This window comes from Schistocerca piceifrons, chromosome X (genome assembly GCF_021461385.2).
Source record: "Schistocerca piceifrons isolate TAMUIC-IGC-003096 chromosome X, iqSchPice1.1, whole genome shotgun sequence".
In the NCBI taxonomy this organism is placed as follows: Eukaryota; Metazoa; Arthropoda; class Insecta; order Orthoptera; family Acrididae; genus Schistocerca; species Schistocerca piceifrons.
In genome coordinates, this window is record NC_060149.1 from 353,139,235 (window position 1) to 353,153,165 (window position 13,931).

Consider the following 13,931-nt stretch of genomic DNA (forward strand, 5'->3'; position numbering starts at 1 on the left):
AACAGAGTGGCACACGGCCTTCGCGTCTTGTCTGACAGCAGTGGCGTTTGCGTAGATTTGTCAGAGCTAACAGACAAGTAACACTGATTGAAATAACCGCAGAAATCAATGTGGTAAGTACGACGAACGTATCTCTTAGACAGTGCGGCGAAGGTCGGCGGTAATGGTCTATGGCAACAGACGACTGACGCGAGTGCATTTGCTAACGGCACGACATTTCCTGCACCGCCTCTCCTAGGCTCGTGACAATATCGGTTGCACTCTAGAAGGTTGGAAAACCGGGACCTGGTCAAATGAATCCAGATTTCAGTTGCTAAGAGGTAATGGTAGGCTTCGAGTGTGGCGCAGACCCCATGAAGTACCCATGTCTTGAGGAAACAAACATCAGGCTTTAAAATCTCCACACAAACATGAATTACGGATTTGTTTAAATCCAAAACTGTATATGTAGAGAAAACTATAATACAGCTAAAAAACCAAAATCCTGCAGGGTGGTATGGCATACCTATGAAAACAATTACAGCAGCTGGCATGATAGTAGCCCACCTTCTATGCTCATTAAATAATAAACCAATTGAAGAAGGCCACATTCCAGGTGCCCTAAAGCGTTCAGAGTTAAAATCTTTGTTTAAAGAGGAGAGGGTATGGGGAGCCAACACCCAATCTCTGTTCTTCTACTTTTTTTCAAAAATATTTGAAAAGTTGTGGTAAAGCAAATTAAAAATGTATGCAAACATCAAACATAATTTCAGATAATCAATATGGCATTCAGAAAGGAAACAGCACAATAGAGGCAATTAATATTTTTGTGAAAAAAATGATTTCCTCTTTAGACAAGTCGACAGAAGTTGCAGGCTTATTCTGCGACCTCAAAAAAGCATTTGAATGTGTAAACCATCACTTGATCTGTATAAAATGGGAAGATACAGGATAATGGGCTGTACTTTAGAGTAGTTTAGTAACATCTCACAAACATAAAACAAAGGGTAGTTGTATCATCAAGCAAGGGAAATTCCTTCTCTGAATGGATGATAATTTCACAAGCCATTCAACAACGTTCAATCCTGGGTTCAATTTTGTTTCTGCTTCATATACACGCCTTTCCCCTAAATGTAAATTCACACTCAGTTTTGTCCACTGACGATACTTCTGCCCTTGTCGATAGAAATGAATCGGAACAAATTTCTTGAACTGTCGCAAATCTACTAGACAGTTTAGAAAACTGGTTCTAACTAAATCGATTGAAACTGAATATTGGAAACACACATTTACTGCAGTTTAAAACTGAAATTCTAACGTAAATGAAAACCACATTAATCGTAGAAACCCAGTACTGAAAGAAGCAGTCTGTGTAAAATTTTAGAAATGCACTTGGACCAAAATCTATCCTAAATTTCACACATAAAGTACTTATCAAATAAAGTACACAGCCTGACCATTGCATCGAAGATTCTGACATATTCAATTAGCATGGAGACGAGAAAAGAAGTTCACCACAACTATTCTGAATTGGTTATAATGTATAGCATTAATTTTTGATGTAACACAAGCAAAATGATTAGAATATTAAAAATACAGTAATCGATTGTTAGAAACATGTGTAATGCAAAACCGAAGGAATTCTGTTGCCCACTGTCAAGATATTTAAAAATATTAAGTGGCCCCTGTTTGTACATTTATGAACTGATTATTTTTGTGTATAGCAACCAAAGTTGTTCAACTTGTTCCTAGCACCGGTATTTATGTTTAAACATAAACACTGGTGCTAAGAAGGAGGGGAATTCCATGTTTACAACTCATAGATTAAATCCACACCCACAAACCCCAGAATACATGGGCATTTACAACATTCTAAAAAAGAAACAAATCCACAGCATGGAGCTAAGGCAACTGGAACAAAAGATACAAAAGTTGTTAGTACAGAAATGCTATTATTTCTTACAAATATTTATAAATGATAATGTGAAAATCTGACCAAGAAAGCAAATGCTTCACACGTTTTGTTAATTAAGCTTTCCTGTTTTATGCAAACTAAACGACTGCAATAATAATAATGTCTTTATACTGATTTTATTGTTATCTATTGTTTTTGTAATACATACGAATTTTAATTGCATTGTTGACAAGTTCCCTGTACATTAAATCTATGTTTAACTTTATATGCTATGGGACAATAAAAATTCTGATTCTGCTACCCATTATCATCAGGCAAAGATGATAGGTAGGAAACTCACTGAAATATTGCAAAAAGACAATAACAACTCTTCGTTGATCATATGAGAAGATTTTATGATTGGAATATACTGAGAACACCAACAAACACATATATTTTTTTACGGTACTTCACACATTCACTTTCTTGTGTAGCACTAACCAATTCTCTATTTTCTTGAAGCTTGATTTCCCTAAAATATTTACTTGCAATCAGTTCTCAGTTAGAAATATAATTATTTCGATTTCAATGGACAGTTATACCAACAACATGATGGACTCCCTATGGGCAATCCATTAGCAAGTGTTGTATCCAATATTTTCATAAATTCAATAGAAGAAAATTTTTTTTAAAAATTTTCAGCTTCAGCATTAGGTATTTTATTTTATTGCAGATACGCTGATGACATTTTGATTATTTATAAAGGCCCTGGATCTGGTACTGACCTCCTGTTAAAAATCTTCAATGAACTGCACAAATAAATTACATTCACATGTGAGTGCAAAAATGAACATCGTCATTTAAACTACTTGGATTTACCATTAGCGATAACTGACGATAGAATATCCTTTAACATTTTTCCCAAGAACCATATACGGACCAGATTGTACCAGCCTCTTCAACGCCTCCTGAAGCCCATAATAAAGACTTTTTTTACTCAGCCATCCATAGAGCTGTTTCCACAGCACTGTCTGTCGAAAATCTTGCATCTGAGATAAATCTTTTAAAAACCATTGCAGTTCATAACGAATATAAGCCGACTATAGTAGATAAAATCTTCAGAAATTTCTACTCTCAGCACTCCTTTTAACAATGAAGTTGAAGAAAAGAAAAAATATTATCCATTCCATATATAGGGCCAGTGTCTTACAGGATTCATCGATTACTCAGGAACAAATTAAGTGCAACGTACCTTGTTCTACTAACGACAGCTTGCATAGCAACCTTATACATAATTTAAAATCGGAATGGCCTCCCCTCCAGAATTCAGGAATCTATAAAATAAGTTGTGACACATGTAAAGCCTATTACATAGGCCAAACAAGTTGTGCTTTCTCTGCTAGATACAAGGAGCATCTTTTAGGGAAAAATGGTTCTAACATTTATAACTCAACCTTTGCTGACCACCTGTTGATCACAGGCCACAAACCTATGGAAATTCATGACAAGGAATTTTGCGCTGTGAAAGAAAAGGTTTTAGACTATACATTTTGGATGAGTTATAGATCTTCAAGCATCTTTCTCTAAATGATGGTCTCATATTAAACGAACAACTGCAGACACATAATAAAAAATTTTTCAATGGCTTAAAGATGTCTGATAGCTAATGTTGGTTATCCACTTCCCTGATAGGCTCTTAAATACTGTTTTCCTCTCCCTTGCTTTTATGATTTACATCCTGTTAATTTGTCAATCGCTATTACATTAATTTCGTATAGATGTTGTTAAACCTTTGTAAATACTGCTACTAGATGGTGCGAGCTATATCATGTCCGCATCGTCATTTGCTACGGCCCACTCGCACAGTGCTGTTACTCTCTCGTGTCTCTCAGGTATTGCCCTTAGTGTCATATTTATATATTGTTTTAAAATTTTGACTGTACCTGTTATGTATTCAGGTGGAAAATGTTTCAATTGTGGTTTTAATGTTTTGACTAAATCGATGTTGCTCAAATTTCGTGTTAACCACATGTGAGTATTATTATGTAATTTAATTTTTTTTAATTAAGTATTTGTTCTAATGCCTACCTACTATTAATGTACCTTCCTGTAATATTGTTAGGCAAGGTAACAGTTTTATCTAAAGAAGGCGCCCCTAGTTGGCGTTGAGAACTAGTTAAAGAATTTTAAATTATATTTTCAACTGGTTGGCGTGAATTTTGTGACATTGTAATTAATTGCGGTCGCTGACCACTGCCATGTTCAAAACATTAACATTTAGTTTCATATTTATCTATTAACCACATTGTGAAATTTTTATGTATCACATATGCTTTTTTTATGTAAGTTCCTTAATTCATGTGTACTTTGATAGTGTATGTAAGTATGATTCTTAACATGTTAATCATACTCCATAGAACCTCTTGTACATTACTCATGACTACCCTGAGTGTGTGCAAATGCTTTAAGATGGATGAATAAATAAATAAATAAATACTGCCTGCAACTGTGAAGAGAACAATGCTAAATGTGCCATTGTAATTATGGAATGCCGAAACACTTTTTGGTGGACAGTTTATCACAACATGTTTCCCATCTACTGCACTAAAGAATGGGAAATTCCATCGAATCTGAAAGCTCCTCATTGTGTTCTTCTATTCTATTCAGTATGAGGTACCTGTAAATTAATTAGGTTTACTTATCAAACATTGTAGTTCAGTCGAATGATACCAAATGGCATCAAGTGGTAGTAATGAAATACTTAGGTGTAAACAAAACTCAGCAAAGTATGGAGAAGTGTTTAATTTGTGACATTGAAAACTAGTTAAAGAATTTTAAATTCTATTTGTAACCAGTTGGCTGGAAATTTGTGTCATTGAAACTGACTGTTGTTAAGTTATTTATTAAGTTTCGTATAATAAAAGAATAGAGGGTATACACAAAAACTTCCCAATATACTTAATCGTAAAATTTGAGATGAACATAATTTAGGTACTTGCACATTCATTATATACATAAGACAGGATACCACAAGGAACAAAAGAAGATAGAAAGATGGTACAAACAAACAGTGTTATGAGTTAATTAGTAAATCAGGTCTACTTCTAAAAAGTTTTCAAATTCTTCAACACTGTAAAAAGCTTTCTCTGTTGGCCATTCTTGGGTTTTATTTTTAAAGATATTAAGAGAGGCATTGTCTACCTGCACAGGTAATGTGTTGAAAAGCTTTGTTCCTACATTTTCATAACTGCCTTGTGTTTTTTAAGTAGAGTTGTAGGTTTGTCTGTCTTTAATACTTGATGAGTATTATGATTATGAATGGACTACCTAATATAGTAACGGTTAAGGTTTCCTTTTAAGCGCAAAAGGCAGCTGTATGTCAGAAGAAGTGGAAGAGTCATTATCTGTAATTCTTTGAAATAAATTTTGCATAATATATTATTTTTGGTAACCTCATAAGTGCACCAAATGGATTACTTCCGCCAAATAAAAATTATCCTGGTCGCTGGAGAATTACCCTACAGAATAATGCCATAGCTTAGATTGCAGTAAACAAAGGCATAATAGAGTTAATCGCTAGTTTTTCAGAAACAGGTCTGTGTAATTTTTTTGGTAGATGGATAGTTCGTGAAAGCTTTCAAAATATATAGTCTATATGATTCTAAACCTGATTCACTTACATTGATACAGCTGAATCAAAAAGGGCATGAGATGGTGGTATTTTTCAAAAAGTACTCAAAAATTGGCAAAACAATCGAGAACTCTCGGCCTGCCAGAAGATGCAGATTTAGATGACACGTTTCCATCAACACAATATTTAATGAATCGTTTTTCAAAGCATGGTCCACCGAGTTTCGGGGAAAGAATTTAAATTGCAGACTGTTGAGTGCTTGACATGTTTTGGAAAATGTGTTTGGAATTCTGGTTTCCAAATTTCACTTGCATGAAAAATCAATACTATTTCAGTTGCAAATATTTGACAAAATTGTCTAAGCTACATGTGCTATTTATAGCCAGCAGAGAAAAATAGCTCCCCACCAACATGTACAGCCTCAGCTGATAGACCACGGTAATGGAGTTCACCAGCTATGAACACAAAGTAGTACAAATGTAGGATGGCTGATAGATGCAAAGTTGTAATCTGGCAGCAATAATTATTCAAAGCAAGTCGCATTACAAAGAGAAATGTTTTGAGATTTTTGTCCAGAGGATGCATCTGTACTATGGCAACATTTCTAAATTCAAACATATGTACAAAAATTTTTGGATATGAAGTACTACTGTGACTTTTAAATAAATGGAGACTGAATAAAGAATTCAGCGTGCCTGGTTTGTGTATTATTTCTCCTTTGAATAAAGAATTCAATGTGCCAGATTTGTGTAGCCTTTCTCTTGTACACAGTTTTCCTTAAAATGTTTCTAGCAAGGATTTTAATCTAGTATAGAAGGGCTATTACATGTTATTGTTGTGGTCTTCAGTCAAAAGACTGGTTTGATACAGCTCTCCATGCTACTCTATCCTGTGCAAGCTTCTTCATCTGTAGGTAACTACTGCAACTTATATTCTTCTGAACCTGCTTAGTGTATTCATCTCTTGTTCTTCCTCTACGATTTTTGCCCCCAACACTGCCCTCCAGTACGAAACTAGTGATCCCTTGATGCCTAAGAATGTATCCTACTAATCGATACCTTGTGCTACTAAGGTTTTACCACAAATTTCTCTTCTCCCCAATGCTGTTCAGTACCTTCTCATTAGTTACATGAGCTACCCATTTAACCTTCAACATTCTGCTATAGCACCACATTTCAAAAGCTTCTATTCTCTACTTGTCTAAACAGTTTATTGTCCATGTTTAACTTTCATTCAAATACTTTCATAAAGGACTTTCTGCCACCTAAATCTATACATGATATTATCAAATTTCTCTTCTTCAGAAGCGATTTTCTTGCCATCGCCAGTCTACATTTTATATCCTCCCTACTTCTGCCATCATCCGTTATTCAGCTTCTCAAATAGCAAAACTCGTCTACTACTTTAAGTATCTCATTGCCTTATCTAATTCCCTCAGTATCACCCGATTTTACTCAACCACATTCCGTTATCTTTGTTGTGCTTTAGTTGATGTCCACCTTATATCCTCCTTTAAAGACTCTGTCCATTTTGTTCAACTGCTCTTCCAAGTCCTTTGCTGTCTCTGACAAAATTGAAATGTCATCAGCAAACCTCAAACTTTTTATTTCTTCTGCCTAGACTTTAATTCCTACTCCAGTTTTTTTCTTTGATATCCTTTACTCCTTGCTCAATATACAGATTGAATAAGATTGGTTATAGGCTACAGGCCTGTTCACTCCTTTCTGAACCACTGCCTCCCTTTCACGCCCCTTGACTCTTATAACTGCCATTAATAGTGTTTCGTTCCCTGTATTTTATCCCTGTCACCCTTAGAATTTGAAAGAGAGTATGCCAGCAAACATTGTCAAAAGCTTTCTCTAAGTCTGGAAATTCTAGAAACACAGGTTTGCTTTTCCTTACCCTATCTTCTATGAGAAGTCGTAGGGTCAGTATTGCCTCACGTGTTCTTACATTTCTCCAGAAACCATACTGATTTTCTCCGCGGTTGGCTTCTACCAGTTTTTCTAATTTTTGTGTGAAGGATTCTTGTTAGCATTTTGCAACCGTTACTTATTAACTAATAGTTCGGTCATTTTCACACCTGTCAGCATCTGCTTCCTGTGCAGCTGGAATTATTAAGTTCTTCTGGAAGTCTAGGGGTCTTTCGCTCATCTCATACGTGTTGCTCACCAGATGGTAGAGTTTTGTCATGGCTGGCTCTTCCAAGGCTATAAGTTCCTCTAACAGAATGTTGTCTGCTCCCAGGGCCTTGTTTCGATTTAAGTCTTTCAGTGCTTTGTCAAATTCTTCATTCAGTACACATCTAGCTTCTCGTCTTCATCTACATCCTCTTCCATTTCCACAATATTTCCCACAAGTGCATCTTCCTTGTACAGACCCTGTATGCGTGCGAGTTTTCATGGGCTATAGTTGTGCGGCATGACGCCAGCAAGTTAACTTGTTTTAATTATTTTGACTTTCAGGCCAGCTGGCGTTACAGTGAGCCAATAGGGCGTATCCACACGCCATCTGACTGATCGTTGTTGTGGTGGAGGGATAAATGTGCAAGTTTTCGTTGCCTGTGGGTCAATTGGTCTACCTATACTCTTTCGTTAAATGAGTGGAATATCTGCCTGTCAATGATTGTGAGTTGTTGGTGAACTGAACTGTGAAGTGTGTGGCAGGAGCCGCTAGGATTGGTGGTGGTAGCGTGTACAGTACAAATATAAGAACTCTGGGTTGAGCAGTAAAAGCAGTTCATTTTGATCCAGCCAAGATGGGGAAGAACAAAGTTAGCCCAGTTAAATACTTCGTTTGTGGTGGTTTTGGTGGCGTATGTACTGTTGTAGTGGGCCACCCTCTGGATACTATAAAGGTTGGTGTTGCATGAACTAGGAAATTTAGTGAATGTGATGGATGTAATTGTTACGTTGTGGAGTAACATTTCGTTGCAGAGAATGTAGGAGATGTACGCTGTGTTGTACACTTCCATTATTGTGCTTACGTGAATCGTGTTGACATATTGTTTCTCGTTACTGTTGTGTTCCTTTTGAATTTCAGCCAAACGGTGTGTGAAAATTTGCTATTTTCTCACTCTACGGCAAGAGCTTACGCAAGAGGTTACGCCAGACCTGGTGCACATCCGAAATTAGGACTTCGTGTTGCTGAATAGTAGAATGGCGAAACTGAACTTTGATCCCTCTTTAATCATTGCTCTTGTGATATTTATGGAGACTGCTGAGTTGTTACGATGGTTAGAAGAAGATTAAATATTTAATGTTCTAAGCAGTGGGACGCATTTGCCCGACTGTGCCATATTTACAAAAAATATTTTGGTTAAATCTGTATGGGTGTTCACTGGTGTCCGTTTCTTCATTAAGTGTAGATAGATAAAGGTTCCATTTGCGATGAAAACTGAGGAACTTGTGATCGAAAAACGCGTGTATACAGTGAAATAAGTTGCTACAAAATAACTGAAATTAGATCCAATCCTATAAACGTTTTAGTTATGTTGTCAGATTGTATTATTTCAGAAATAGATTTTTATGTATCGTAGTGTATGGGCAGCTTCAGCTAACCAAGGTGCTTTAGTTTCGCTGTACCTTCTGCTTTCTCATGACTCGGAGCAGTACGATATTAAGTTCGTTTTGTCATTTATAGATTGAGTAGTAATGTGTGATTTAAGAGTTTTGTAGCGTAAACTAGTATTCACTTATGCTCCAGAAAGCCCCAAGTCATTTTTAATGATCACCCTCTGTCAAAAATAGAACAGAATTATGCTTGGTGAAATCCAAATGATGTGCTGCCGTAGGTAGGACCATGATTAAATGATCTTCAAGAGTGTCAATGGTAATGCCCTTCGTAGTGCTCTCTATTCTGGACTTAATAAAATTGATGCAACTGAACCTACAGTTATCAAATTGGTCTGACACCATAATGATTAGATTAGATTCAGTTTTTGTTCCATAGACCCAATAATGAGATGTTTCTTACGGGCATGGAACATGTCGGAAAGTATAACATAAAAAGCATAAAACATTTGAATATAATACTTACTATTCTATCATTTGTTAAGAAACTGTTGAAATAGAGAAGTGCATTCCAGTAAACTGGAATCGCTAATATTTACGGAATAAATGCACTGTCAGAATGAAACATTGTTATGCACTTTTAATAAATTTGTTGTACACAAAATACCTAATCTTGACTGGTGTGGCCAACAAGTGCTGTCAAAACTGAAATCTAACAGACACTTTAACTTAAGCTAGTCTTAACAGTCCTTGTTAAAATGTTCGTCTATAGAATGGGAGGAGTTGCCTATCAAGTTTTTCAAACTCTGTTTTAACTGTGCTTTATCTGAAACAAAGTTTTAACAGTTGCTGACAATTTATTGAAAATGTGAGTTCCTTAACATTGGACCCCTTTTTGGACAGAGGGAAGGGAATTCGGGTGTTTATGTAGATTGTTCTTATTCCTAGTAATGATACTATGTATTGAACTATTGGTTGGAAACAGAGATATATTTCTTGCAACAAATTTCAGGAAGGAATAAATATACTGTGAAGCTGTGGTTAGAATATAAAGTTTCTTGAACAGGTTTCTGCATGATGATCTTGAATTTACATCACAAATGATTCTTATTGCGTGCTTTTACACACTAAAATCTTTTTCTCCAATTGAGGTACCCAGAAAATGAGCGCTTATGACATAATAAAATGAAAGTAAGCAAATTATGCAAGTTTTTTTGTATTTGTGTCTCTTACATCTGACAACATTCTCACAGAAAATACACACTTGTTTAGGCACTTCAGCAATTCTATGGTATGCCCTTCCCAACTGAATTTATTATCGAGTTGTAAATCCAGAAATTTTAATTGTCAACGTTTTTGATCGGCAGGTCTTCTATGTTACATACACGCTGGAAGGAATGGTGTTATGTCATGTGATGTGTGCAGACGAAAAGAACACAGAAAACTGGCATTATTTCCTTGCATGCGTATTATCTTTCAGTATGTTGGTTGTAATGACACACTTATGTGTAGTGTTGTCAGATGTCTGGGTTGAGTAGAAAGGTGGTAGTTTGTTGAGAGTTTGCAAAGTGGTATTGAGGACTTCATTTAATGCTTGATTTATATGTATACAATGGAAAATGTGATTGTAAAGTTGTTATTAGCATGATTTTGTCATTGAGCATTTGAAATGACTAGCTGTTTTGTGGTTGCTAGTGAGGGAGGGTCAGAAATTTATTGCATAGGTCTGTGCCACAGCCTTCTTGGCTTGTAGTAGGATAGCTCTTCTGAGGTGGGCCACTTCTGTTTGTTGACGAGTTATGTTAGTGGGCAGGTATGTGCCGTTCACTGTCAGATTGCATTGGTTGACGTGTGAGTAAGACTGTTCATGTTCTTGTTCTTAAAAATCAGAAAATCACTAAGAGTATCTCATTGTATACCATACACTAGGAGGCAGGAAGTGTGTGTAGGTGAACTTCAGCATGATCCAGGGTGTTACTTTCTGTTGAGGTCTTACATTAGACAGATAATAAACTACACAGAAACTGGAAAAATTGGGGTGTCGAGTCTTTTGCCATATCCAACAAGTGCGAAAGGATAAAGAGAGTGGGTACTGGAGCCTTTGTTTTGGCTTTGTGGTGCTGTGGTACCTGAAAGGGCCAAAATAAGGCTTTACTTCTGTGATTTAAAGCCATACTTTTCAATCCCTGACCCCTGTGGTGCTTTAAATGTTTCCATTTTGGCACTTGTCGGCACATTCCAGTAGTACCTCCATATGCTCCCCATTCCCTGAACTATCCCATATTAAGAATAGAAAAAAGATACAGATACGGAGAAGCCCTTGACTGCCTTTCGTATTCTCAGCCAGATCAAAAATATGAACACCATCCTGTTCAAATGATTTTGGCAAACATGGTTACTAGGCCTATGTCTGTAGCAAAGGTTCAGTCATCTGCTATTCCTCTCTGTCGGGTAATAGGGTCTGCCTGAATCTGAATTTGTCTGTGATGAGGAACCTCATTTCCATACCCCCTGCTGGCATCCTGCAGGGGAAGGTCACCTTCTGCCGAATGTCTTCAGCAGGTAAACACTGACTTGTGGCCCAGCATCAGCCACTGTCCATGGAAAGACAGGCTGTGGGCTGCATGACAGCCTGTTCATCATCCCTTCCTGATGGACAACTAAATAAACCCCAACCACAGTTAATACGGATAAAAAAGGTAAAAAAAAGAGGACAAAAAAAGTGATAGTGGAGCTGGTAGTCTCTGTGGCAACAGATCCCTCACCACCACTAATTTTGAAATTATTAATGTTAAAATGGTTTCTACTCAACATGTGGTGCTAAAACGTGACCCACCTTCCTGCCTTCATCCCAACACCCATGGGTACCCCTACAGCCGTTATCTAGTGGAGCTGTAATGGTTATTTTCACTGCCTAACAGAACTTGGCCATATACTTCCATTTTATTTGGCAACATGTATAGCCCTTCAGGAAACTAGACTCCCAGAAATGTGCAACACCCTCTGCTTATCCTATGTAATCACCTTACATATTTTATAGAGTTGGCTGTGAAAAAACATATGGTGATGTCTGCACATTGCTGCTTTTGGACACTTTAAGTGGCCATTTTCCACTCAGTACAGCATTGCAGGCTGTTCGTACAGATAACTTAATTTTACTGTCTGTGATATCTTTCTCCCTCCAGAAAGGGAGCTGACATCAGGAGACAGTTTATCTGATCAATCAGCTACTATCCTCTTTTTTACTCCTGGACAATTTTATTGCTTTCAACCCTTTTGGGGTCTTGATAAAACATCTGAGGACTCTAATGGAAAAATCACGGGCTTTGACTTATGTTTACTGAACAGTGGCACAAAAACTGATTTTAGTGCAGAACATGGAACATATACTGCCATTTGTGGTCTGTTGATGTGAAGGCCCAACATCCTCCCTTCAATGCAAAGGAGTGCATGACTATCTCGGGGAGAGTGATCATTTCTTAATTGTCATGACTCATCCACACTGTTAACCAAATCAGGATCCCCAAAGATAGGCCAATCAAGGAATCTGATAGGCAAATTTTCAGTTCCACCCTACCATCCAAGGCTATGCACATTGCCTTAAAAACCCCAGAAGAAAGGCCTCCTGTGGGTCTGTGTGTTAGAATAGCTGTGAGGTATTCCTGCCTGTCGTAAGAGGTGACTAAAAGGAGTTTCGCACGTTTCGGCCTTTGTGATGGTCCCCTGTAGGGTTTGACCTCCATTTTTCAAAATTTTCCCCAAGAGCGAGCCAACTGGGGAAGGTTGCGTTACATGGTGCATAGTGTCCATCATGCGCCAAGATCTCTTGCATCCTTTGTCGACGTGGATCTGCACTTCCACTTGCTCTCCAGCTGTTGGGCAAGGTCACCCTCCTGGGTGTGTTTTCCTCCATCCTCTGTGCAGTATCGCTTTCTGCACTGTCGACAATAATGGACTTCTTAGCTGCCTGATACCCAGCACTGTAGCCAGTCCATTGTAGTGAAGCCGCCATGTACCCTGTTGGTTGTAGCCTCCTGGCCACACAGGTGGCCTTTGCGGTGGCTGGGTGACGCCCATGGGGAGGGCCCCTGGTCGGAGTTCGTGCCATGAAGCGTAGTATGTCATCTCTTGCTGGTGGTCAGACACCAGCAGTCTCTAAGCAGCTGAGGTCTAACTTCAATGCTAAGAGATACGACCCCAAATTGTCCATCCCCCCCCCCTCCCCCATGGCCACACCATGGGAGGAATGCCAGGCTAAGGATGGCAGTGAAGCTTATTTGTCCTGGTGTCTCGTATGTAAGAGAGTTGATGGGGAATCCTTTATGTCCATGAAGCCTCAGTTTTTTTGTTGAGCATTTGGAGGAGGAGGTGGAGGGCTTGTCCAAAATGTGGTCAGGGTCAGTCTTTATCAAAACAGCAACCTCTACCCAGTCATGGGCACTACATTCCTGTGACAACCTGGAGGATGTTTGTTTCCATGATGCTGCATGAAAGCTTAAATATGGTCCAGGGTATCATATTTCACAGGGACCATCTTTTGCAGTCTGACGATGAGCTGCATGCCAATTTAGAGCAGCGGTATGTCCGTTTCGACTAGCATATCCCCCGGGGTCCGAGGGACAATCAGGTTTCCACTGGTGCCATCATCTTGGCCTTAGAGCGTGACACATTACCCGAGAAGGTCAAAGTGATGGTCTACCACTGTGATGTAAAGCCATATATCCCTCCCCTGATGCAGAGCTGTAAGTGCTGGAAGTTCGGCCATATGTCTTCCCGCTGTACTTCCAGCGTCACCTGTTGGGATTGCAGACATCCTTCACATCCAATTACTCCCTGTGCCCCGCCTCACATCTGTGTCAACAGTGGAGGGCACCATTTGCCTTGCTCGCCAGACTGCAGGATTCTCCAGAAAGAA

At 38.3% G+C, this 13,931-nt stretch overlaps 1 protein-coding gene across 1 annotated transcript in view; it reads left to right on the forward strand.

Moving 5' to 3' along the window:
* Nucleotides 1–8,115: 8,115 nt before the first annotated feature.
* The window catches only part of LOC124721120 (congested-like trachea protein), a 168,136-nt gene continuing 162,320 nt past the window's right edge, over nucleotides 8,116–13,931 (forward strand). Inside the window, exon 1 of the mRNA XM_047245937.1 lies at nucleotides 8,116–8,361. Within this exon, the coding sequence (XP_047101893.1) occupies nucleotides 8,263–8,361 (99 nt within the window). The 5' untranslated portion in view covers nucleotides 8,116–8,262. The remainder of the gene's footprint in view (nucleotides 8,362–13,931) is intronic.